This window comes from Brassica napus, chromosome A10, assembly GCF_020379485.1.
Source record: "Brassica napus cultivar Da-Ae chromosome A10, Da-Ae, whole genome shotgun sequence".
Taxonomy (NCBI): Eukaryota; Viridiplantae; Streptophyta; class Magnoliopsida; order Brassicales; family Brassicaceae; genus Brassica; species Brassica napus.
The window spans coordinates 13,730,118-13,756,040 of NC_063443.1; the positions used below are offsets into that span (position 1 = coordinate 13,730,118).

General features: G+C 38.0%; 6 protein-coding genes across 7 annotated transcripts; 3 read left to right on the forward strand and 3 right to left on the reverse strand.

Annotated features, from left to right (window-relative positions):
- Positions 1 to 169: 169 nt before the first annotated feature.
- On the reverse strand, positions 170 to 4,595 carry LOC106371757 (protein S-acyltransferase 24). The gene is made up of 13 exons (XM_013811855.3): positions 4,123 to 4,595; positions 3,892 to 4,032; positions 3,392 to 3,504; positions 2,865 to 2,944; positions 2,591 to 2,754; positions 2,163 to 2,301; positions 1,961 to 2,060; positions 1,820 to 1,877; positions 1,631 to 1,708; positions 1,414 to 1,512; positions 1,183 to 1,261; positions 933 to 1,081; positions 170 to 759 (listed from the first exon to the last, which is right to left on the reverse strand). The coding sequence occupies exons 1-13, from the start codon at positions 4,378 to 4,380 to the stop codon at positions 355 to 357; spliced, it is 1,863 nt and encodes a 620-aa protein (XP_013667309.2). The 5' UTR covers positions 4,381 to 4,595; the 3' UTR covers positions 170 to 354.
- Positions 4,596 to 4,629: 34 nt separating this feature from the next.
- LOC106370450 (probable glucan endo-1,3-beta-glucosidase BG4) lies at positions 4,630 to 8,006 on the reverse strand. Its single transcript, XM_048743102.1, has one exon. The coding sequence runs from the start codon at positions 6,845 to 6,847 to the stop codon at positions 5,810 to 5,812; it is 1,038 nt and encodes a 345-aa protein (XP_048599059.1). The 5' UTR covers positions 6,848 to 8,006; the 3' UTR covers positions 4,630 to 5,809.
- On the forward strand, positions 6,972 to 8,154 carry LOC125579004. The gene is made up of 2 exons (XM_048742184.1): positions 6,972 to 6,991; positions 7,398 to 8,154. The coding sequence occupies exons 1-2, from the start codon at positions 6,972 to 6,974 to the stop codon at positions 8,152 to 8,154; spliced, it is 777 nt and encodes a 258-aa protein (XP_048598141.1).
- Positions 8,155 to 10,499: 2,345 nt separating this feature from the next.
- LOC106371758 (dicer-like protein 4) lies at positions 10,500 to 20,061 on the forward strand. Of its 2 annotated transcripts, none has more exons than XM_013811856.3 (25): positions 10,500 to 10,845; positions 11,046 to 11,223; positions 11,323 to 11,433; positions 11,563 to 11,703; positions 11,784 to 11,856; positions 12,203 to 12,267; positions 12,563 to 12,706; positions 12,786 to 12,920; positions 13,395 to 13,524; positions 13,723 to 13,819; positions 14,363 to 14,555; positions 14,748 to 14,908; positions 14,998 to 15,204; positions 15,307 to 15,578; positions 15,658 to 15,935; positions 16,007 to 16,443; positions 16,672 to 16,772; positions 16,882 to 17,087; positions 17,178 to 17,387; positions 17,629 to 18,093; positions 18,175 to 18,447; positions 18,632 to 18,958; positions 19,072 to 19,357; positions 19,454 to 19,565; positions 19,649 to 20,061. In XM_013811856.3, the coding sequence occupies exons 1-25, from the start codon at positions 10,505 to 10,507 to the stop codon at positions 19,800 to 19,802; spliced, it is 5,097 nt and encodes a 1,698-aa protein (XP_013667310.2). In that variant the 5' UTR covers positions 10,500 to 10,504; the 3' UTR covers positions 19,803 to 20,061. The 2 variants fall into 2 exon arrangements, with proteins under 2 accessions (XP_013667310.2, XP_048599060.1); XM_048743103.1 differs by having other exon boundaries at positions 14,417 to 14,555.
- A 196-nt stretch (positions 20,062 to 20,257) lies between these two features.
- On the reverse strand, positions 20,258 to 22,500 carry LOC106439496 (U-box domain-containing protein 51-like). Its single transcript, XM_048743104.1, has 4 exons — positions 21,481 to 22,500; positions 21,281 to 21,402; positions 20,995 to 21,192; positions 20,258 to 20,926 (listed from the first exon to the last, which is right to left on the reverse strand). The coding sequence occupies exons 1-4, from the start codon at positions 21,757 to 21,759 to the stop codon at positions 20,317 to 20,319; spliced, it is 1,209 nt and encodes a 402-aa protein (XP_048599061.1). The 5' UTR covers positions 21,760 to 22,500; the 3' UTR covers positions 20,258 to 20,316.
- A 110-nt stretch (positions 22,501 to 22,610) lies between these two features.
- On the forward strand, positions 22,611 to 25,714 carry LOC106371760 (translocase of chloroplast 90, chloroplastic-like). Its single transcript, XM_013811859.3, has 3 exons — positions 22,611 to 22,758; positions 23,047 to 23,168; positions 23,299 to 25,714. The coding sequence occupies exons 2-3, from the start codon at positions 23,054 to 23,056 to the stop codon at positions 25,533 to 25,535; spliced, it is 2,352 nt and encodes a 783-aa protein (XP_013667313.2). The 5' UTR covers positions 22,611 to 22,758; positions 23,047 to 23,053; the 3' UTR covers positions 25,536 to 25,714.
- The last annotated feature ends 209 nt before the right edge of the window (positions 25,715 to 25,923 follow it).

Consider the following 25,923-nt stretch of genomic DNA (forward strand, 5'->3'; position numbering starts at 1 on the left):
TAAAGCTAGCTTTGTTTTAAGATAATCTGTTCAGCTTCCGGTCCGGTTTTAAAAATACTGGAAGAAACATATACACACATATAATCATATATGTTCTATTTTGTAATATATTGTTTACTTATATGAATCTGTAATGCAGTGTTTGTGACAATTAATTTACATTTGGTTATGATTTCAAAAAGCAAGGATTATCAAACTATATGTGGATACAAAGCTTCCATAACCCAACTCAAGTAAATAAATAACGTACAACCATTTCTGTTAAACTGCTATCTTCACCAGAAATGGGGTGTTACAATGACTCGACGTGTTTCTTACAACACAAATGCACATTTGAAGAAGGAGACGACCATATCATGGAGGTACAACAGCTCGGGTGGGGTTCCGGCCAAGACCAAGTCCCAAACCCAAAGGAACACTATCACTCTTTGGTTTACTGCTATGGCCATGGCTGCACTTGGAAGAATGAACATGTCCTGACTGCGAATTGTGTATTGGGTTAACATCTATAGCAACGTGGCCATTGCCGTTTTGAAGATTGGAACTTCGCTGCATCTGCATCATACTAATACCCTCTTGTCTCGGTGTTGTGTCTTCTTCTTGACACTCAATATCTTCGTTATAACCTTTCAACAAGAAATCCGAGCAGTTTCTTTTGCAACCGAGATCGTATGGATTCCTGAACCTACCTCCAGGACCTCTTAGGTAGCTGTAGCGCAGTGCATTAGCCATTTCGTTTGTTGTTATATTTCTCGATATCTGTTGAGGACAAGGAGACGAGATTCAAATTGGATGAAAGAAAAACATCCCATCATAAAAATAGATTAATCATTTCTAGTCTACTTAGTGAGTTCTAGCTCCTCTGTAGCTAACGTAGAGATCATTAATGGGTACAAAGAGGTGCAAATAAGAAAAAGGGAATGCGCATTCACCTGAGAACCCTGTATGACTGTTAAGACGGCAACTGAAAAGAAGAGGCAGGATTCAACAATCAGAAAGGATAATGCACCGACGTGATTAGTGGCGACATGGCTTATCCATGCTCCAAACGAAGATGGAGCTGAAGGGTCACTCAATACTCCTGCATGGATATAATACATCTTTTACACTTTTATCTGAAAGTATTTTCCAGTTTTACATATCAGGATAAGCTTGAAAAAGCAAGTTCGATTACAAACATACTTGCAAGAGTGACTCCACCAGTTATCATCATCGCTAAAACTTCAAGTAGAAGAAAAAGAAAAAACTCCCTCTTGTTTTTCTGCGAGAGTAATAAGTGAAAAACAAACGCAATCCACATATTAGTAATCATGTTCGAGGAATAAAGCAGGCAAAATAAATAGAAGAGGTAATGCGATTTTGAGAAAGAAGAATAGTTTATGTCAAAAATGGTGTAGTGGAACATGTACTTACTTTTCCGACACAGTTTGATACCCAAGGACAATGGTGATCAAATTGCTCTACACAGCGATCGCATGTGGAACAGTGCTTCGCTCGAAGAGGTCTGATAATCTGAACAAAAAGAAACAAAGTAGCCGAGAAGACATAAATTTCATGATGTGCATCAATAATTGGATATTTGGTTTAATATATAAGAAAGACATAAAAGGGAGGGAAGTTGAGGAGGTACCTTGCATGTTGCACAGAGCTGCGTCCAATTCCCAGAAAGCAAAGCAGGGTTGTTTAGCTCTATTTTCAACAGTGGTTCCTGTAAAAGGTTAAGAAAACCTGTAATGAGTAATGACACTTGAAACTACTCGTGATTATCTGAAACCATAAAATATGGAATTTGAGAACCAATAAAGTTAATGGTACCAACATCATCTTTCATGGTCTGCGGATCATGGATGTTCATTCTGATATAACCTGGATCCTTCCTGCAGAAAAGGATTTTTATTATAATAAGAAAACCGCTTCTTGAGATACAAAGAAATTAAAGTAAGATAGGGTGAGCATATACCTGCTACAACGGTAAAACAAAACTAGTCCTGCGGTTGCAAGAATGAATCCCAGCCATGCAAGCGAACCAATCCCAGTTGTTAGCTTTGGCAGATTCGATGCTGCAATGACCAAAGGTTGCATAAAATAATAAGTTAAGCATGCATAGAATAATTACTTGATATGTTGCACACAAAAGAGATGCAAGAGGCCAAGGTAACTACCCAAAATAACAGAATTAGTATATATGAGCAGAAGCAGCAGGATCATGAACCAAAGAACTGGTGCAAGTCCCAACTTTGACAATTTTCCAAGGGGAGTGCTTCCATCACACCGCTTTTCAAGCAGTCTTCTAGCATTACCCTGAAATGAAGTGTTTATCAGAAAAATATTCATACAGAATATTTGAAATAACTTCTCAAACTTCAAAGCACGATGATGTTCATTTCGAATGAACAAATATGCAGCTTTGAAGAAAGTCAGAAACTGACATGGTATAGCTACAAACAGTAATTTGTTTCCAGGTATGTGAAGGTCTAAGGTGATGCACACTATTGCCAACAAACATCAGGCCAATAGAATGATTCAACTACAAATAAACCGTATAACTAAAAAATGATGCACAACAGAAAAAAGTGAAACGGATACCTACAAGGAAAAAAGAAACTTGTCGGTGATTCTTTTCAGCAGCAAGTTGCGCAGGTGTAAGCCCAGTGTTGTCAGTAATCATCAAATCCTCTTTCTTCCCAGCCTGAACCAACACAGTGCAAGCCTCCAAATTACCTCGAATGGCAGCCCAGTGCAAAGGAGTGCATCCTGATAACACAATCAACGGAATGAAAAAAAAAGATTATACGTTATCTGGATTTCTAATCTAACAAAATAACTAAGGAGGATGTCAAAGAAAAATTATAATTGTAAGGTACCTTCTTTGTCCTGCCGTCCTCTATATGCGTCTAAAAATAAAAGAAGGCGAATGGAATCTGCAAAACCTTTATATGCAGCCCTGAATCTCTCAAAACATGAGAAGAAAAAGAAAGACAATTAGAACTGTCTCCTGAATAGCTACCGAAAACAGCGATATAATTTTGATGTCAACATAAGCAAGCTTGAAACCATGCAGCAGAACAATGCATGCAACAGTATAGAACTCTCAGTTGAGCTATGAGAAAACAATTAACCAATATAATTTTAGTCTCTAGATCGAAACAGAGATATATTCCACAGATCTTCAAAACAAAACAAAAAACTCAAGAACCAGTAAAAACAAATTTTTGCAACTAGGACAACCTAGAGGAATATGTAACGAAAATAAATAAAATCAACTATCCAGTCTCTAAATGAGCAAGCAAACCAAAGCATTAAGACGGAAGTATGAAAAGAAGCCGAAAACCATTAACTAAGTAACAAATTCAGCAAGACAAGCTTGTGTTCCACTATGCGGCAACCTTACCAGTGCAAGGGGCTTCTTCCATCATTATCAGGCACATCAGGATCAGCATTCCACTTTGAGACGACATGGCAGAGAAACGCAGTCTGGCCATACTGTGCTGCCACATGTGTTGGCTGCAAACAGTTTACTATTAACATGCATCCACTGATAAATAAAAAAAAGAGAAGGGATATCCGATTGGATCCAGCAGAGAGCTTTAATTCATAATCCAAGGGTCAGGTATTTAGAGTCAGATCAGGCCATTTTATAATTAAAATGCATAACGTTGTTTGAACATATGAGCTCATCTTCCTAACTGAAACAAGTGGCAAACTACGAAGTGCTGTTTTAACTACATTAAACTCAAAACACCCCCATCCTACTAGAAAAATGCAACCACAATATGACAAGCAAGCAATACTAGTTACAGAACCTAAGTCCCAGCCAGAATAAATGTGCAAAAGAACAGTTCACTAGCATTGAAACAACATACAATCTCCATACTTAAAGAGGAGTTGAACCTGATATCCATACATATCTGTAGCATCAACCCTCGCACCCTCTTGCAGTAAGAGTTCCGCAACTTGTGTAGCACCACGAACAGCACTCCAATGCAATGCAGTCTGTCCAGTATGATCCGTCGCGTGTACATCTCCACCATGCTGTAATAAAAAACCCAAATCCTGAAGCTTAACGATCCACAAAAAACAAACTGGAAAATAAATAAAAAAGGATTAAACTTTTGTAGTAACCTCGATAATGTACTGAGCAACGGCGGAGCGGTTGTTCAATGCAGACCACTGAAGAGCATAGTAGCCAAGCCCATCGGGCTCAGAAACAGAGCAACCCTCACACTCAACCAATCTATGAAGCTTCTCCAAATCACCATACGCCGCGGCGGTGTACACATCGTTCTTCAAACTCTCGTCTTCAATCGGTTTAGAGCTCGATTCGCCGTTCTCCTTGTGAATAGACTGGACTTCCTCCACCACCTCGATCTCCGACGACATCCTCTCCACTCAGATTCGATTCGGTTCGGTTTTGAGCTTTCAAGGGTTGACCTTTTTGATGGTTATTATCTCCCCCCACCACCCACCTTGGCATAGACTAATCGTGAGGGTGGTGGTGCTTTCTAGGGTTTTTCTGGAGGGAGAGGAAGATGATTGATATTCTATTACGATGGCTGTTGACTCTGGAAATGAAACGAAATCAAAGACCGGTCAGAGTCGAATCTCACCGTTCATTTTTTTTTTTTTCTAAAACCATTTGAGAAGAAGATTGTTGAATATTGTTCAAACTAGTCTTGCTGGTTTGGTTTAGATTATTCGGTTAGTTTGGTTAATCTATAATTGCGCCAAATTGAACCGAAAATAAAAAGTTCAGTACGGTTTAATCAGGTTAGTGAAAATCTATCTAAATTAAACGAAGATTTTGGTTTCAGCTTAATCTCAACTGAGATTTTACATTTTTCAGTTAAATTTAATTAATTTGGTTATTTCGATTCAAAATTTGATAAATTTGATTTAAAATTTGGTTAGTTATGTGAGAATTTTGTTTTAAAGGAGAACTGAAGTAATCAATTAACGAAACGAAATGATTACAAAATTTTTAAAATTCACCAAACTGAATCAAAACAATTTATACTATTAAATCAGAATCCTTCATAAGATTTTACCATTATTTTCATTTATTTACAATGACATACCATTGAGTTTTTTTATTTTTTAAAAATAAATTCGCCAACTATATATTTGGCCAATCGAATGTCATGAATTTGTGATAACCAATCAGTTTCAACCAGCATTTATTAACATTATTACTTATCATTATAATTTAAAGCAATCCTGGATAATAATAATATGTATCATACAATTGATTCTCCTATACATGGTAACTGAATTTGATTCATTATTAAACGACATTAAATGGCATCTATAATATTAGGGATATTGTTTTTTTGTACCTTACAATTTATTGATTTTGAGATTGTATTTCTCAAATATTTGTTGTAGAATTATGATTTTCACCAAACACTTTCAATAATGATCATTCAAAACATATAAAACAGCTTCTACACATATACAAAAAAAACACATTATATAATTTATTTTAAAAATATGATATAAAATATAATATGTTATAAAATTAAATATTTTTAAAAGATACAATCCCACGCTTTCAGAAGCTAGTTTATATGAATTAAAGGAAATAAAAATTAGTGAGTGAGTGGGAAAATAATTTTAATAATTTTTCAGAAAGTCAACTATGTATATATGTTCTGCTACCTGATATTGTCGTCAAATGAAACACAATAGCATGTAGTAATATAATATGATGTGCATTGTTGAATCTTATTACTTTATTTGAATAACAACAAACAACTAATAGCACTACTGTATGTATTCATAAGATTGTGAAAGTCCTAAAAGAAACTCACACTCAAAATAGCTTATAGATGGGTTTCATATCAACAGGATTGTATAATCCAAAGTTTTGTTCAGTCCCAGCGGGCTTCTGGTTTTCATTGAACGTTGCGAATATAAACCCTTGGATAGCACTGTTAGGCCTCTTAGGTGTCCCCTTGCCGCTTACTACATGCTGAAGGAAATTTCCGTTGTAGGTCGCCGCGATGTCAGGCGTCGTTAAGTCCCCGTTCCCGGCTGACGGCCATCCTGTCTCAGACACCACCATTGGTAAATCTTTCACGCCTTCCTTCTCCATTGCCCACGCGAACGCATCGAACATTGCATCAAACAAGTTTGAATAGCCCAGTGGTCCATCCTGGACCACGACGGCCTCGCTTGTGGAAATGGCATAGTCGAGATGAATGTTCACCGGGTCCGACGCGTAAGCAAAGTACGGGTAGATGTTGACGAAGATTGGCGTACTTGTTTGAGACAAAAAGTTAAGCACCGGGGTGAGTTGTTCACGCGCCTGAGCCGTGAACATTCCCGCGGAAGGTGGATACGACTGTCCGAGGCTGGACATAGCCACAACAGTGGTGACAGAGATAGGAAGACACTTGGACTTGACAAGGTTGGTGAGAGACTGCACAGCGGGAAGCACCTGTGGACCCATCGGTCCAGGGATGACTTCGTTGCCGACTGTAATGAAAGTGATGTTGACGTCGGCTAAGTAAGGCTCAATGTTTGTTGCGAACCAGCTATTAACAGCTTCTTCACCGGCCGCAAGAGCAGCCAAGTCCTGGTCCTTGACACCTACCGTGACTCCAATATCTTTGTTGCCGCGTAAGGCATCAAGAACCTCAGTGTTCGGGTCAAAGATTCGGATTTTAGTAATGCCTATGGACTTGAAAAGGTTGTTGACATCAGAGGGGGGCGGGAGATTATCGCCGAGGAGACCGTAATTCAAGCCAAGTTGACTTGTTGCGGTTACGAAGCCACTACTGTTGTAGTTGAAAATTAGCACAATGCACGAGAGGAAGAACAAGAACAGCTTTTTATGAGAGTAGTGCATGATGAAAACTTTTGTATGCAAAATATGTGTCTGAAAAAAAAAAATTCTTTATTGATTGCTTTGTTGGAGTATATGCTGATCAACATATTCCATTTTTTTTGGTATCAAAAAGATTACAAATTTGATGTTTTTCTTACTAACTAGGTATGGTTTTTGGATTGACTGAATCTTACTATTCCCTTTTACCCAAAAAAAAAGAATCTTACTATTCCATATGAAATTGAAATAAAATCAGGTTGTGATTCTATTACCTGCTTAGAAGATAATATCTAAACTTTACATGAACTTGAATGCTTAATTTGATAACTAATAGATCAATTCCAATTTTATTGGTATCAATATAATGACAGCACTCTTTTATTTATGTTTTCGTTTTGATCTTATCTAGCTATGTTTGGTGGTTCCTTTGCTAACTAGCTATGTTTTTTTGGATTGACTGAATCTTACTATACCATTTGAAACCGAAATAAAATATAGTTGAGATTTTGTTACCTAGAAAAGAATATCTAAAAAGTACATGAGATTGAATACATAATTATCGTACTCTTAGGATACCGCTTAATGCCACCGTTTCTCAAGTAGTCAACAATGGTCATTGGCATTTACCGACGGCCCGTTCTGAACTCGACGTAACAGTTCAGATCATCCTCTCCACAACAACAGTCCCAACCTCAGCTCACGGTGCTGATGTCTATTTGTGGAGGAAAAGCTCTGGGGGTTTTGGCCCGTCATTCTCCTCTAAGGTGACTTGGGAAGGGATACGTATCCCTACTCCACTGGTTCAATGGTTTTCAGTTATTTGGTTCAAAGAGGAAATCCCTCGTTGCTCCTTCATCTCTTGGACGGCTTTCCTAGGTAGACTACCAACTCGTGATCGTTTGATCTCATGGGGTCTATTTGTCTCTCCAGGTTGTGCTCTATGTTCCTTAGCTGATGAGTCTATAGAACATTTGTTTTTTCACTGTCCCTTTGCGGTTGCTACTTGGTCTCGTTTCTGTGGCAGGTACTTGGCGTCTCCTCCTGCCTCACTTGCTGAAGTTGTTCTCCTCTGCCAGCGGCTCCCTGGACCTCATGCCTCAAGGGCAATCACGGTGCTCAAGCTTCTCAACCAACTGATCATCTACAACCTTTGGCGTGAAAGAAATGCTCGCATCTTCACAAGTGTGTCATCATCTGAAGAGGCGTTCTTCCGAGTAGTGGACCGTGCCATGAGAGATAGGCTGCTTTCACTATCTCGTCCTTCATCCGCGGCTCATCATCCTTCTTTGTTGGAGTTGTACTTTTGGTTCCTTACCCCTTATAGTTAATCCTACTCTCTTTATATTGCTCTCTCCCTTGCTCCTTTTCTTTCTTTGTAATAAGTTGTGCTTCACAACAATGTAAACTCTAAAAAAGTGGTATAAATCTTAATTTACATCAAAAAAAAAAATATTATTGATTAGATGTTTATAAGAAACAACAGATTAAACTTAAATAGATGAATTCGACTACCGATGTATCAATATTAAAAGATAACTTTTCATATTATGTGAAGAGAATGACTGTCCCAGCTAAGAAGAACACTTCGCCTTGGATGATGCCGAGATTCCATTACTATTAACAGTGTTCAAGAAAGCATTTTAGGTGAGCGGCGCTAGATGCTAGGTCATATAAGACCGTTTGACAATTACATTCTAAATTGTCTAAACAATTACAATATTATTATAATAATAATATTTTTATTAGTCTTAATTATAATAATTAGCATATTATTTTATCATTGTGAATAATAATATTTACTATACGAAATTATATATATTTAGTATATTATTATAATCTAAACCGCCAGTTGTTTAAAGGTATATTTAATAAACTTAATGTTTTATAGTTTATTTCATTCTTTGTATCAATTTATAATAATTTTTAACAGAATTTCAATAAATATATTTTTATAACAATTTTCTCTGAAGTGTTGCCTTTGTATACTTCATTTTAGTTTGACTCATGCTTTGGATGCGTTTTGTCTGACTCAACTTTGCTTTGTGTGGAGTTTCCTCCACGGGGATTGCATGAATGGCTAAAAATTTAGCGAGAACATATGATTTGTTAAACAGTAGCTGCCATGTCACTATCAAACCAGAGAGTAAGATATCATGGTTTTCTCCAAAAAGATCCAAAAGTTTTATTAGTAGCATGGCACACAAGCTTGTCCGAACACACATTACTACATGTAAAACAGTTTTTCTTTTTCTTTTTCAGCAAACGTATATAATAATGTGCTGTGCAAATATGCCATCAAATCAAGAATCCAAAAACAGCATAGGAACAATATTCAATATTTAGATTTTAATTTGCTGAAATTTAATTGTATAAACCCAGCATTAACATCTGCTTTGGGTGTCAAAGTCACTTTTGTAAGAAAAAACTTCTCCATAAACATTAACTACTATTAATTAGAGCAATTATTTACTAATATTTCAAATTAAAAGTTATCAGACTAAAATTTACAATAGGCATACGACATTTAAGCAGAACTGAAATTCAAACCGGATCTAACCCGAAATGGACTGGTTTCAGTTTGATTTTGGTCATAGTCATTTATCTGTTTACTTCATTTTAGTTTTTATCGAAAACCGATCATATACCCGTTTTAAACCGAACTCAATATTAAAAAACACACAGAATTGTTGTATATCTCAAAAATTGAATATGAGATGGATAAGCAAAATAACATGTGCAATACTACTAGGCTACTTTAACTTTCGAGTACTTAAGTACATATTATTAATATATATATACAATTTTTATTTATTTTTCTTTAAAAAGAAAAATAAAGAAATAAAATATAATATTTTGAATTTAAAAGTATATGTCCAAATTGATTCAAAACCGGGTGGAACCAATCCAAATCTGAATCGTGATTTTACCAAGTATAATATTATTTAAATATATTTTTTCTGTAATCGAAATACCCAAAACCAAATAGATTTTACTCGAAACCGACCCGAATACCTGAAGTAGCAACCCTAGTTCACAATCCAAATTATGTATTATTCTTTTAATTTTTTAAATTATTATTGTATTGATTTATTTCTTGAGATATTTATCATATATTTTAATAGATATTTTTGTCAAATAAAACTCAAAAAATCTAAGTTAGCCACTGCTAGTACTTTTACGACTGATTTAACTTAGAAAATAATTTGTTTCATATTCACATTTTAAATAAGAATTTAACACTAACATAAGTATCTATAATACAACAAAGATAGAAAGACTGAAGTTATTTATAACTAGATGAAAAATATAAATCCACGTTAAAATTAGATAAATCTACAGATTTTTAATTATTTCGAATGTCTTCTTAATATGTTTAAAAAAATAGCTAACTAGATGTTTTTTTTTTCAATTTTGACGGAGTATGGAAATGTTTTAAAACACTTTCATTAAAATATCTTACGATATTTCCTAATAAATAATAAATTATATATATTATTAAACAATGATTATGCATATCTAAATAATGAGGATAAATCCATCTAGTTAATCGAATTTGAATTTATTAACAAACTAAATCACCTATCAATGTGTAGTCGAATCATTTCAAAGGAGACGGCGACAAAAGAGAGAGAGAAAAAAGAGAGGAATCATTTGAAGGGAGACGTACGATCATGAATAATGTGTGAGAGAGCAGTTGACCTCAGCTTGACCCAGAGAAAAAAGAAAAAGAGAAAAAGAAATAACTTCGTTGGGAGGCAAAGCTCTGGGAAAAAGCAAATAAAAAGTAAGCCAAGCCATCTCAATTCTCACTGCCACACTCTCTCAAGTTTCTTCCCTTCTTCAACCATGCCTGACCGCGAAATCGGCGACGATGCTTCTGACACTAACCTCTCCTCTTCCTTCTCTTCCTTCGCGTCTTCCTCCTCCTCCTCCTTCTCTTCCTCCTACTCGGCTGCTGGCGCTTGGACGGATGATCACTCCTCCAAAATGGAGAAAGATCCTAGAAAAATCGCCAGGAGGTTCGATTTCCCCACTTTCGCAGCTCGATTTCACCTCTCCGTTCCGTACAGTTTCGTTATCTTTTAGATTGCAAGTTTGTAGCTGAGTAAGGTCATCGGACTAGTAAATTAACATGTTATCCAAAGAAAATCTGATGAAAAACGAGTTTGTTGTTGATTGTGCTGAGATTCATTGGTGTGGTTTGGTTTTGTGCATGAAGGTATCAGCTGGAGCTGTGCGAGAAAGCAGTGGAGGAGAACGTTATCGTGTATTTAGGAACTGGTTGTGGGAAGACTCACATTGCTGTGATGGTTATATATGAGCTTGGACCTTTGATTCTCAGCCCTAGGAAGAGTGTTTGTATCTTTCTTGCTCCCACTGTGGCTTTGGTTGAACAGGTGAGAGGATAATCCTCTTGATTACGCTTTATGGATCTGGTTGATTTTGGCTCTATGTTCTTACTCTCTTGTTTGTGCTTTTTTTTTTCTCTTTCTCAGCAAGCGTTAGTCATAGCAAAGTCTATCAACTTCAAAGTTGCAACACATTGTGGTGGCAATCGGACTGTGACTACCCATTCTGACTGGGAGAGAGAGGTTTCAGAGAATGAGGTGATCTTTCTATCCTTTTAACCCTATAAGTCTCATTAAGTTGATTGTTTTTTTCTCTAACCTTTTTATGTGGTAACTATCGTTTTGATCGATGAGATCATCGTTATTGGGGCTGTCTGTTTCCTGCAGGTTCTCGTTATGACCCCACAAATACTTCTGCATAACTTACAGCACTGTTTCATCAGGATGGAGTGGATTTCCCTTCTAATATTGGATGAGTGTCACCATGCTCAAGAACAAAGCAACCATCCTTATGCACAAATCTTGAAGGTATCTTTCTCCGCCTTCTTGGTATGTGGTGACTGATCACATTTAACATATAACCAACTTTTAGGGGCTTGCAAATGCAGGTTTTCTATAAAACAGAAGGTGTAAAAGGACCTCGTATATTTGGAATGACTGCATCTCCAGTGGTTGGCAAAGGTAGGCCCCATTTCTGTGATGTGAATTCCTGATTACAGTTCCATTTCTGTCCAAATCATTCATTATCGCATTATGAAATGGTCAAAAATTCCCAATACCAGTCAGAGAAACTCGTAGGAAGATTTTTTTATATTTTTTCTTTACCATTTAAATTTCCCTTTATAACGGTGAAGGAACATATGTTCCGCAGAAATCCTAAAGCAAGAGATTTAGCTCCTACATTGCTTACCTTTCGTTTTTGTCTTTCGATCATGAGGTTTATGGTGACCTTGATAACAGCTGCGACCTTTGATCATATTCGTTCTATACATGTTCCGAGTGTTTGACAGCACTACCTGCTTTTCAGGGTCTTTTCAATCAGAGAATTTATCGAAAAGCATAAATAGCCTTGAAAATTTGCTCAATGCCAAGGTATGCTGGTTCTTAAATCCCCTAATTTCGGCATGCAAGATATTTTTGCTAGGCGTGATTGGTGATAGCTTATATGTTAAGACCTGTCACACTGTGTTGACTTGAGTGATACCGAAGTAGAAATAACACTCGGCTGGGATCTTCTCGTCCCAAGATTATGGTGCCAAACTAATCATTTGATGCAATCTAAAGCAAAAATATCTTTCTCTTGGTTGGAATCATGATAATGGTCTTACACTCAGTTTGCTTTCGAACAATGTTTTAATATTTCCCTTTTTGTGTACTGATCTTAAAGGTTTACTCAGTGGAAAGCAATGTCCAGCTGGATGGTTTTGTTTCATCTCCTATAGTCAAAGTATATTATTATCAGACAGCTGGGACTGAAGCATCTCAATCGACCAACATTTATGAAAGCATGCTGGAGGACATCAAACAGCGGGTTGTCTAATGTGTCTCATAACTGTTTTTGTCACCGTAGCTGGATACATGAACTGATATTCTTTTCCTGATATGAACAGTGTTTGGCATCACTTAAGCAGCAGATTGATAACCATCAAACACAGGTCCTCTTAAATATGAAAAAGCTTCTGAAAAGAACTCATGATAATCTCATATATAGTCTGGTGAATCTTGGCCTTTGGGGAGCAATACAGGTAGACATTTCATACTGAAACTATTTATAGATTTGATATACAGTTTTCTGGTTTTGGTTTCAGATGTCTTTATTTCCGAGGCTCCTTATATTGAGTGTTGATTACTTGTATTACCTGGTTTCTTCAATGTTTTACGAAGCAGCAGATGATATATTTTAGGGTGCAGTAATAATCACAATTGCCAAGTAACTTCAACTTTGCATTAGTTGTGTACTAGATCGAGGTCTAAGGTTACACCGACTGGCATAAGATTCCTTACTGTGGATTATTTCCGATTTCCCAATTTATAAAAGTTCCGGGAGAAAAATTATCGGCAAGGTTCCAAGCATTTTTCTTTAATTTATGATGACTATTTAACCTCGATATGTAAACCTTACATCTAGCCAAAATGATTCTGTGTTGTTTCTTGTTTTTCTCGTATGTGTCTATATATATGCTGTGGCCTCATAATGTTTCCCTCTTCATTTATTATAGGCTGCTAGAATCCAACTGAACACTGACCGTAATGTACATCAAGAGCCTTTGGAAGAGAATAATAAGTCAAAGATATGTATCACATATCTTTCTCTGGCTGCCGAAGTCCTTTCTTCTAAAGTTGCTAAAGGTATGATGGCATGGTATCCTAGTTTGTGTTTTCTTTAAAATTAAAATTTTCTTCAAATAATGCATATGCTTTTTCGGAGTTGCAACTTGTGAAACTTTTAACTATATTCTGCACTTCATTTTGTTATTTTCATGTGAATGCCCTGATAAAGAAGTCATTGATTGCCTCATTATTTGTTTGCTGTCTTTGTGATTGTAGATGAGAATGCATCTGAACTTATCAGCTTACCAGCGTTGAAGGAACCATTTTTCTCAAGAAAGCTATTACAACTGATTAAAATCCTTTCGGCATTCAGGTTGGTACTTGGGAGAGGTGACAGAGTCTTGGAATACTTTTGTGCTGATTATTCCAAAGAAACGAATGAACTATCCTTAGCCTTATTGAGTAGTCACTTAACTAAAAACCGATGCTGAATTTGCGTTTTCTCATGGTATCATTTACCTTAAAAATGACAAAGTTTTACTTTATTTGAAAAAATCTAGCCTGCACTAACGTATCTTTCATCCCTACGTTTTTTAGTTTATTTTTTTTGTAAGATACGTTTGAGCACCTAGAAGATAGACTTTATAGATACACGAAAAAATTGGCCATAATCAATAGATCTATGTTCCGAGACAGAATATGGCTTTTCCTGAATAGACAATTTCCAGCTCTTAATTCACCTTCAAAAGACATTGGATTTTTATATGGAAATGGTAGTTGTTATTGTCCACTAGTCCTGTGAAACCTTGATTGCTTTTTATTGCATCGTGTTTGATTCAACTGTCATGCTAATGAGGCCCTTTTGAAGGACCATGGTATATTTTGCAGTAAGCTTCAATTTGTATTTTTCTTTCAGGATAGAGCCACACATGAAGTGTATAATATTTGTCAATCGTATTGTGACTGCCAGGACGCTGTCATGCATACTAAATAGTTTGAAACTTCTAGAGTCTTGGAAGTCTGATTTCCTTGTTGGACTTAGTTCTGGAGTGAAGAGCATGTCAAGAAAGAGTATGAAGACAATTCTTGAACGGTTCCAATCCAAAGAGGTGATCTTTAGCCATCTTTGAATCTATAGTTACTATTGGGAGATCCACCATGTACACTGTATGCCTTACGTTCACACATATAATATAGAAACAAAATACAGGCAAACACCTGTTTAGACAGACATGTATTTTCTAGGATCAATTTTCAAGCCACTTCCAACTAACTTCTAAGCCTTCCTCTTTTTGTTCCAGCTCAATCTACTGGTTGCCACTAAAGTTGGCGAAGAAGGTCTTGATATTCAGACATGCTGTCTTGTGATCCGTTTTGATTTGCCGGAGACTGTTACCAGCTTCATACAGTCCAGAGGCCGTGCTCGAATGCCCAAGTCTGAATACGCGTTTCTAGTGGACAGGTCTGTAGGAATGAGAAATTGATAAGGCCATAATTATGAGATCGTTTGTGCTCCTACGCATTTACATTGTTTCTTCTTTCGTGATTCAGGGGAAGCGAGAAAGAGATGGATCTGATTGAAAATTTTAAAGTAAATGAAGATCGAATGAACCTGGAAATTACTTCCAGAACGTCAGAGGAAACTTGTCCTAGACTTGATGATGAGGTATACAGAGTTCATGAGACAGGAGCTTGTATCAGTGGTGGAAGTAGCATCTCCCTTCTCTATAAGTATTGTTCTAGGCTTCCACATGATGAGTAAGGCTTCCAATTTTTCTGTTGGTGCTTCTTGTATTCACTTTCCACAGTAAGCAGGCGTGTCATAACTGAATTTCCATTTGCCGCCTTTTGTTCCATCAGATTTTTTCAGCCCAAGCCGGAGTTTCAATTCAAACCTGTTGACGAGTTTGGTGGAACGATCTGTCGCATAACTTTACCTGCTAATGCTCCTATAAGTGAGATCGTCAGTTCACTACTACCTTCGATTGAAGCTGCTAAAAAGAATGCTTGTCTAAAGGCTGTCTATAAGTTGCACAGCTTAGGTGTACTTAACAATTTTCTGTTGCCGGATTCAAATGAAGAAACTGAGGACGAGTTGTCAGATGAAGAATTTGACTTTGATAAAGTTGAAGGTGCATAAGTGGTTCAGTTATAAATCTTAGTTGTTTATACTGATCACTCGTTATATAACGGTCTTTTTTTTCTTGCCAGGTGAAGCCTGTTCACGAGGTGAACTGTATGAGATGATTGTTCCTGACTTGTTTAAACAAAAGTGGGATCCATCAAAGAGTTGTGTCAATCTTCAATCTTACTACATAAGGTTTGTGCCTCATCCCGCCGATAGGATCTACAAGAAGTTTGGTCTCTTCATGAAGTCACCTCTTCCCATTGAGGCTGAGACTATGGATTTTGATCTTCACCTTGCTCATCAAAGATCTGTAAGTGTGAAGATTTTTCCAAAAGGAGACGCCAATTTCGACAATGATGAGGTATTGAGCTTTTTAATTTGATAAAAATTTAACTGGATTGACGTTTCTAATTTGATTTATGTTTTATGCAGATAAGGCTAGCGGAGCGTTTCCAGGAGGTTGCCCTGAAAATTATTTTTGAACGGCGGGAGCTAATTACGGAATTTGTTCCCCTGGGGCTGCAAGACTCTTTTAGAACTAGCAAATCTACCTTCTACCTTCTTCTTCCAATTAATCTGGATGATTCAGAAAGTGTTTTATTTGTTGATTGGGCGACTATTAGAAGCTGCTTGTCATCCCCAATCTTCAAGGCTCCGTCTGGCTTAGTAGAAGATATGGATCCTCCTGTGGGATCTCATTTAAAGCTTGCAAATGGCTGCTGGAGTATTGATGATGTGAAGAACAGTGTGGTTTTCGCAACCCACAAAAAGCAATTTTATTTTGTCACGGATATCTGCCATGGAAGAAATGGATTCAGTGCTATTAGAAAATCAATCACCGAAACCCATCTGGAAAGCATATATAATTCGTAAGCTACTAAACTACTACTATTTAGTGATTGTTCGATGGCATCTTTTCTCTGGAGGTCCTGCGTTTTCTTTGTGTCGCTCTAGCTTGATTTTGTTACAATGTTCTTTTCCCAGTTTCCAGAGACCAGTATAACAATCCTTATCACTTTGGGTGGGACTGTAGAATTTTATAGGATCACTTGATTTTCTGAGTTTAAGAACTTTCCCATTTTAATTAACAAAACCAGGTATGGCGTGAAACTCAAGCATCCTTTACAGCCACTCTTGCGTTTGAAACCGCTTTGTTATGTTCGGAACTTGCTTCACAACCGAAAGCGGGAGAATTTGGGTAATTTTCTTGTTTCTTTTTCATATTACAAATTTCTTGTGCATGTACGTGTACGCATAACACACCTTGTATACTCTAATTTTACCATTCTCTCATTACTAAAAAACAGAACCAAATGAACTTGAGGAATATTTCATAGAAATTCCTCCAGAGCTTTCTCAGTTAAAGATAAAAGGATTATCTAAAGACATTGGAAGTTCGTTATCCTTGCTACCTTCAGTCATGCACCGTATGGAGAATTTACTCGTGGCTATCGAACTGAAACACATGCTGTCTGCCTCTATCCCTGAGATAGCTGAAGTTTCTGGTCACAGAGTATAATCTCATTTCAATTGATAACCCATTTACTTGATTTTCTTAAAATTTGTTATGTTTGATCTTTACCGATCGAGTGAATTGGTATAGGTACTTGAGGCGCTCACAACAGAGAAATGTCAGGAGCGCTTTTCTCTTGAAAGGCTTGAGGTGCTTGGGGATGCGTTCCTCAAGTTTGCTGTTAGCCGACACCTGTTTCTACACCATGATAGGCTTGATGAAGGAGAGTTGACGCGGAGACGCTCAAATGCTGTGAACAATTCCAACCTGTTTAGGCTTGCAACACGGAGAAATTTGCAGGTCCTCAAAACATTCCTTAAAAATCTTTGGTGGCCGGTACATTTTAAATATAGTTTGAGCTGTTGCTGCACAGAACGCATATACTGATATGGTGCATAGAGTACCACCAGAACCCTTGTCTACATTGAATATATTCTCAGTTACATTTGTTCGAAATCAAATCTCAGATAGAAGCAGACTGAGATGTAGTAATTTAGTTAACTCTAGTTTTGGATTATATTTAACCTTGGCATTTTCCCAGGTTTACATCCGTGATCAAGCATTCGATCCTACACAGTTCTTTGCATTGGGCCATCCATGCAGAGTAACTTGTGATGAGGTAGCAATGAAAGAGGTTCATTCCTTGGATAAGGTTCCTGGGCTTTTGGAATCAAATACTGGTGAAATCAGATGTAGCAAAGGCCATCACTGGTTGCACAAGAAAACAATTGCTGATGTGGTTGAGGCTCTTGTGGGAGCATTCTTAGTTGACAGTGGCTTCAAGGGGGCCATTGAATTTCTTAAATGGATTGGCATAAATGTTGATTTTGAGTCCTTGCAAGTAAGAGATGCTTGTGTTGCAAGCAAGCGGTTCATGCCACTGACTACTTGCTTTGATTTGGCGGCCTTGGAAAGCCTGCTTGGATATACGTTTCTCCACAAAGGTCTACTTTTACAAGCCTTCATCCATCCATCTTACAACAGGCATGGAGGAGGCTGCTACCAGGTTTTTTTTCTTCTTATTATTTTTCATTTCTTTTTGATATCCATCTATGGTAACCAAAATTCTCTAATTTGGGGTCTGCAGAGATTGGAGTTTCTTGGGGATGCTGTTCTGGACTACTTGATGACATCCTATTTTTTCTCAGTCTTTCCGAAACTGAAACCTGGTCAACTGACCGATCTAAGATCGCTCTCAGTAAATAATAAGGCGCTTGCAAATGTTGCTGTCAGTTTTTCACTACAGAGATTTCTATTTTGCGATTCTACATATCTCCATGATGCTATAAAGGATTATACCAACTTCGTGACAGCGTCACCATTGGCCAGCGGACCATCTGAAGGTCCAAAATGCCCAAAGGTGTGTGTTTGGATCTTCCTTCCATATGAAGGCAGTATTTGCTGCTTATGTTCCGTATATTAGTGTGTTTTGGTGGAACCTGTGATAATTCGTTGAAGTTTTCTTTTAGAACTTGTCTTGTTTGATATAATGTGGATATATAAGTGGAAGAAAGAACTAACGTAGTTATTATATTTGTATGCAGGTTCTTGGTGACTTGATAGAATCCTTTTTGGGGGCTCTTTTCCTCGACTGTGGGTTCGACTTGAATCATGTCTGGAGAATAATGCTATCTTTTTTAGATCCAGTGAAAAACTTGTCTAACCTGCAGCTTAGTCCTGTGAAAGAACTGCTTGAATATTGCCAGTCTTACAAGTGGGATCAGGAGATATCAGCGACAAAGAAGGATGGTGCTTTCTCTGTTGAATTAAAAGTGACCAAGAAAGGTTCTTGCCTTACAGCTTCTGCAACTGGTCGGAACAAAAAAGAGAGTACCAAAAAGGCTGCTCAGCTGATGCTTACGAACCTGAAGGTAGTTGCGGCTTAACTACCTTCTATTTTTGTGATGTATTTCTATCTTATGCTACCTAGTGTTCAGTTTTGTAACTGGTTTCTTAACAAAGTCTTTGGGTAATTCATCCACAGGCTCATGGGCATATAAAAACCTCCAATCCGTTGGAGGATGTTCTGAAGAATAGCATCCGAAATGAAGCTAAATTGATTGGCTACGATGAAGAGCCTATAGATGTTGTGGATCGTGATGGGCTGGACGTTGAAAACCTAAATATCCAAGATTCTTTTGAGGAGGATCCTATCACTGAAAGCAAGACTAGTGAAACAAGCAGCTCATACATCATCAGACGAGTTCTCACCAATGCACCACCATCTGAAAAAGAAGAAAGCCTTCCTCAAAAGACCATCAAAGAAGCAGGTATTTTGGTGACGAACTTTTGAAGTAAAATGATTGGATATTACTTCCTGCGTCTATATATCCTGAGTTATTAATTTGATGACTAAAACTGAACAGGTGGGTCGATCATCAAAACTGCAAAATCTCTCTTGCGCGAAATATGTGTTGCCAACTGTTGGAAGACACCAGAGTTCGTATGTTATGAGGAAGGGCCAGCCCACCTGAAAACGTAAGTAAATTGATCAAGTAATGCTACGTCTCTAAACTGCTAGTTACTGGATTTGTTGTCGTCAACTATGTGCATGTTTACAGGTTCAGCTATAAGGTAATCCTGGAGGTTGTAGATGCCCCCAATATGACACTGGAGTGTTATGGTGAAACTAAACCAACTAAGAAAAGTGCATCAGAACAGGCTGCTCAAGCTGCTTTATGGTGTCTCGAGCATACTGGATTCCTTCGTCGATGATCTCGAGTTGCTTTAACTTGGTTACAAACTGAGGTTATATATCGTAGACATATAATTATACCAAAACTATGTGTATTAGCTGATATGATGGACACAGATGGTAAGAGAAAAGGATGTCTATCAAGTTCTTAACCAAGACTAAACTTAAACCCATATGTTGAGGCAAAAGTTTTTGAGTCTCAAGTTTTATTCGGTCCCTATTCTGAATGTAAATTATATGTTTCCATGATGCTTGAACTCATGGCAAGATTTACTATCATCTCTCATGCATCAGATAAGAGGATCATATGTGATCCCAACTCAACTATGTATGAAGTTGGCGTTAACAGGTGTGAACACTTGAATTTGAGAGTAGTTTCAAAGGGAACAACAATCAACAAGCATTATGATTTTGCTTTTAAGAATGACATTGTGAAAAGTGAACAAATATAATAAGATTGATCTATACAAGAGAATAATGAATGAGCAACTTGTCCTGAAGCAGATGACATTGTTACTGATCTCCCAACTCCAATCACAAGAAAGAGGATTGTCTGAGTGTGAAATAAAAATAGAACAAGAAAAGTACAACTACAATTTGGAGCAAGCTCTCATATTTTACCACCATATGAGACTCTCCAGGAGAATCCAGAACCACCTTTCTGTCATTACTCCCTCTAACCTTCATCTCTGCCTCCACTCTTGGCTTTACCTCCAGTTCTCTCTTCTCCATCTTCATGATGGCCATTTTTGCTGTTTCCTCAGCCATTTGAAGCCTTTTCCCTGCTTTCTTTTTCCATATCTCTAACTCTGCTACTTTCTCCTTTGCCATGAGGGCTTCTCTGCAGGCTGCATGGTACATGTTCATTGTCTCCTTCAGCTCTTTCTTCAGCCTTCTCTTCTCAGCCTCGGCTTCATCCATCAGCTTTATATCAGGACTGTTAAGGTATATCGAAAGATTGGATTTATCATCCTCCAGACCTGTGAATCTAGGAATCTCCAACATGTTTGGAGTCCCAAGTTTATCATAGAAGGAGAGAACCGAACTATCTGTACTGATCCTGTCACTAATGTTCACAGTAGAAGAATCTGTGCCAAGGGATGAGAACTCCTCAAAGAAAACATCGTCTTCTCTTGACAATGACCTGCTCAAAATCCAAAATTCAAGAAGTTTAATCTCAGAGCTTAAAACATAATGTTATGGTAGATTTACATCTCAGAGGGAGCCTCATCAGTGTTGCTGAGTGGTGACAAAGGTGCAGTCCCTGAAGAAGGAGAAGGCAAGCCTTGAGGTAAATGCCTAGTGGCTGGACGTACACTTGATAGTCTTCCCTTTGATATGACTAAGACAGTGCAGAACTCTGGAGCCCATCTCATCACATTACTTGGTATGTCATCTACTTTAAAAAGCCTTCAAAATCAAGAATCACCCAAAAACCATTTTTAGATACAAGATTCATGTGTGTTATGTCATGGATTATGAAACTATAGTTTGTCACCTTGTAATACTCTTCTTCAACGAGGCACCTAGCAAGAATGTAGAAATAAAGTTCTGGTTAATATATTCAATCAACGCTTTCGCTACGTCTTGATCTTCAAGCATAACTACTTCGCTTTGTATCTGAGAATAGAACATTAATCAGAGAAACATAATGCAAAAAGAAAAAAACAAGAAAGAAAAGAGACAAATCATACTTACATTCCGTCTCATGCAAAGACAACGCATTGGAAGAAACTGACGACTTCCTTTATCATTCTGTTGCTTGCCAGACAATTCATCATCTGTAGAATGTCCATTTGGATTCGTTGTAGATCTTTGGACGACATGAACAAGTTTTATTGTTCTGTCTCGTGGTATATATTGTTCCACTGCCCATTTAAGAGCTTGACAGCTTGTTTTATCTTTGTCCACTGCAATAGCTATAGGGCCTTCTCTTAATTCGTTTCTCTCCATACTTTCTCTCAAATTCGAGATCATTGTCACTCAAGAAAATGTAATGAGAAATTTATCAGTTACCAATGAACGTGTCACTGGTTCTTGAAGAAAAAGATGAAACATCCGATTACCCAAGAAGACAGAGGAATTTGAGTTGTGAGATTTGGAGAGACTCATAAGAGTTGTGGCAAAAACAAATATTATAAAAGAAAAGAAACTAAATCCCTTCCACTTTGGGAGGAGAACAGCATCTTGCTAAAAATAGAATTGTCATCAACAAAGTGTGTTAAAGCATGGACAAAAACTAACTCCAGGCCACAAAACTTTGTTAATTAACAAAACAAACTACCGGCAGTAAGTTTTGAAACAGCACCGTGAAACAAGTTTTTGAAGAACAGCTGCAAGTTTCTCTGCCCCTCATGAATACAAATCTGTTGGACTCTGACATTCAGAGGGAAATGTTCTTCATTAAACTCAATGCTTAACTCTACCTATCACAGCAAATCAAATATACAAGCAGACGATATTCAAAACTAAAAGTTAAACTAAAAATAGAAATTTATACATTTGCAAATTGAAATCTATGTAGTAATCTTGAAACCTTTGGAAAAAACTGCTATTAAACTAATAAATTATAAACCCCTGTACTAATTTGAATTGGATTATTTGCTTATTTTTTTAGAAATCTTTTTGTTCAAAAATCGTTTATTTCTTATTAACTATCTTATCACAGAAATCCAAAATCGAGTGTTAATAAAATCAGAAAGGAAAATAAAATACTCTCTGCGGTTTGGGTTGCTCTTGACCAAGACATGTTAGCCCCAGTACTACCGCGCATGTTAGGCAGAGGTTTGAGGCGCATGTTATCACCAAGCAAAGAAGAAACAAAACAAAACAAACAAGAAACAAAAGGAAAAAAAAATCGAGGGGAGCATCTTCTTCGTTATCCTAATTTCCTAAAAACCTAACCTTTGTCTTACCTCGATCCTATCTCTCTCTCTCTCTCTCGTCTATCACCAACACTGTCGCCAACACAAAAAGGTCTCTCAGATTTTTCTCAATTCAAATCTGTTGCTTCACCCCAAGTTTTTGATTCTCTTCAATTTCGTTTAGTATTGATATGGTGTTCTTTTTCGATTGCGATTCTTAGGTCATTAGCTCACTTAGATAACATAATTTGGGGGGAATTGGATTCCTTTTTAATGCATTTATGGCGTTAATCATTATCTCTCTACAAAAAAAAAAGAGAAATGTTCTGTATTAACAAAAGCTTAAGCCTTTTGTAACTTAGGTAGCTCAGCGTTGACTTGTTTGTTGTTGTTGTTGCAGGTAAAGAATGAAAGGCTTCATAGACTGGGTTTTCGATCTATCCAACTCCATGGCATCCTCTTCTAGACCCCTTTTGGGGACTGCCCCTTTCTCCCGACACCATGAACCACACGATTCCCACTGTATGATTGTTGCAGCTGATATATATTGTTGATTATTTTGATTCTTCTCAAATGTTTCTGTTATTGCTGTTTACTTGTATGTTTTCTTTGATTACTAATAGCTTTCAGTTTTTATTTTTATTTTTTATAGCTCAAGCCCCTGCTTTACCTGAACCAGTGGCACGCTCTGAACCACTATGTTCAACCAGCGGCGATGTAGAAACTCAGCCTCCCATCTCTCAGCAGCAAACTCCACTAGAAAGCTTGCACCAGTCAAGTCTTGATCTCAACGACAAGAAACATAACCCACTAGCAAAGATTGGTGACCTCCAAGTACAGTTTCTACGCCTCGTTCAGAGGTTTGGGCAGTCACAGAACAACATCCTAGTCTCCAAGGTTCTATACCGAGTACACCTCGCGATGCTGATACGAGCCGAGGAGTCAGAACTCAAAACAGTCAAACTTAAGCAAGACAAGGCCAAAGCTGTAGCGAAGGAGCAAGAATCGTCCGGCGTACCTGAACTTGATTTCTCACTTCGAATCCTAGTCTTGGGGAAAACAGGCGTTGGCAAGAGCGCGACCATAAACTCTATCTTGGGCCAGTCCAAAAGCGGAACCGATGCTTTCCAACCCGCCACGGATCGCATAGAAGAGGTTAACGGAACCGTTAGTGGAGTTAAAGTAACGTTTATCGACACCCCTGGCTTACACCAACCTTCACCTTCCAGCGCAAGGAAAAACAGAAAGACTCTGCTCTCTATCAAGAGATACGTCAAGAAGCGTCCGCCTGATGTGGTTCTCTACTTGGACCGCCTTGACACGATCGACTTGCGGTACAGTGATTACCCTCTCCTGAGCCTTATAACTGAAGTCTTGGGTGCAGCGTTATGGCTTAACACGATACTCGTGATGACGCATTCTTCAGTTGCTTCTGAAGGACGTAATATGAACTACGAGTCGTACGTTGGCCAGCGCGTGGATGTGGTTCAGCACTATATACATCAGGCTGTGTCTGATACGAAGCTGGAGAACCCTGTGCTGTTAGTTGAGAATCATCCAAGCTGTAGAAAGAATCATGCCGGTGAGTGTGTTCTTCCGAATGGATTAGTGTGGAAGCCTCAGTTTATGTTTCTGTGCGTTTGTACCAAAGTTCTTGGTGATGTACAGTCTCTGCTGAGGTTTCGTGACAGCATTGGTTTGGGACAGGCGAGTGGTACTCGAACAGCTTCTCTTCCTCATCTTCTTTCAGTTTTTCTGCGGCGTCGGTTATCATCAGGTGGAGATGAAGCGGAGAGGGAGATAGATGAGCTTATGGATTCGGAGTTGGAGGAGGAGGAGGAAGATGAGTATGACCAGCTGCCTGCGATCCGGATCCTTGGGAAAGCCCGGTTTGAGAAGCTGTCAAAGTCTCAGAAGAGAGAGTATCTCGATGAGCTTGATTACAGGGAAACTCTTTATCTCAAGAAACAGTTGAAGGAAGAATGTAGAAGACGAAAGGATGAAAAGCTTAATGAAGAGGAAGAGGAAAAGAGTGACCAAGCAGCTGTTCCGTTGCCGGAGATGGCGGGTCCAGACAGTTTTGATTCTGATTTTCCTTCTCACCGATACCGATCCATTGCTACTAGTGACCAGTGGCTTGTGAGACCTGTCTATGATCCTCAGGGATGGGATCACGATGTTGGATTCGATGGAATAAACATCGAGACGGCTGTAAAAGTGAAAAAGAATCTATTTGCTTCAGCTAACGGACAGGTGAGCAGAGATAAGCAACGGTTCACCATCCACTCCGAGACTAACGCAGCTTACACTACAGACTCTAGAATACAGACATTCTCCGTAGCTGCCGACGTCCAGTCATCAGGAGATGATCTTGTCTACACGTTTCACGGCGGCACGAAGCTTAACACATTTAAGCACAACACAACCGATCTTGGAGTTGGTTTGACATCTTTTGGCGGGAAGTACTACTTAGCTGGAAAGATTGAGGATTCCTTATTGGTTGGGAAGAGGGTGAAGTTAACAGTAAACGCAGGTCAGATGAATGGTTCAGGGGAAACAGCGCATGGAGGGAGCTTTGAGGCTTGTATCAGAGGGAGAGATTACCCGGTGAGAAACGAGCAGATCGGTGTGACGGTGACGGCTCTGTCTTTCAACAAAGAGCTAGTGTTGAACTGGGGGTTACAGACTCAGGTTAGACCAACTCGGGACACGAACATAGACGTTAGCGTAAACATGAACAACAGGAAAATGGGGAAGATAAACGTGAAACTCAACAGCTCCGAGCACTGGGAGATCGCGTTGATCTCAGCGTTTACGCTTTTCAAGGCGTTAGTACGGAGGAAGAAAGCTGTTAGTGAAATAACAAACGAAAATGAGGAAGAGTTGTGAGTGTTCTTGTTCTCCTGGTTTCTCTTTAGGTAAAAAGAAAATGATATTTTGGACATATGAATAGATAACCCGATGGTGTAATACAAGAGATGTAAGTGATGGTTTTGAAGACAAAACAGGAATATCACATGCACATTTGCTTCCATTGTTGTATGTTATACTCTCGTTTTGTTGGTCCAGTACTCCAGTCCAGTGTAATGTTTATGTGGTTCGTTAGAATAACCCGTTGGGCTCTCAAATATATTGTCAACAAGCTTTGGGAGTATTTAGCCGATTTTTAAAAAGAAAATCACCTTTTTTGGGGGTAAGATTCATTAATATGTTTACAGTAACTATAAAAACAAATCATTATATAAAATCTGCTATATATTATAAGAAAAAACTAAAA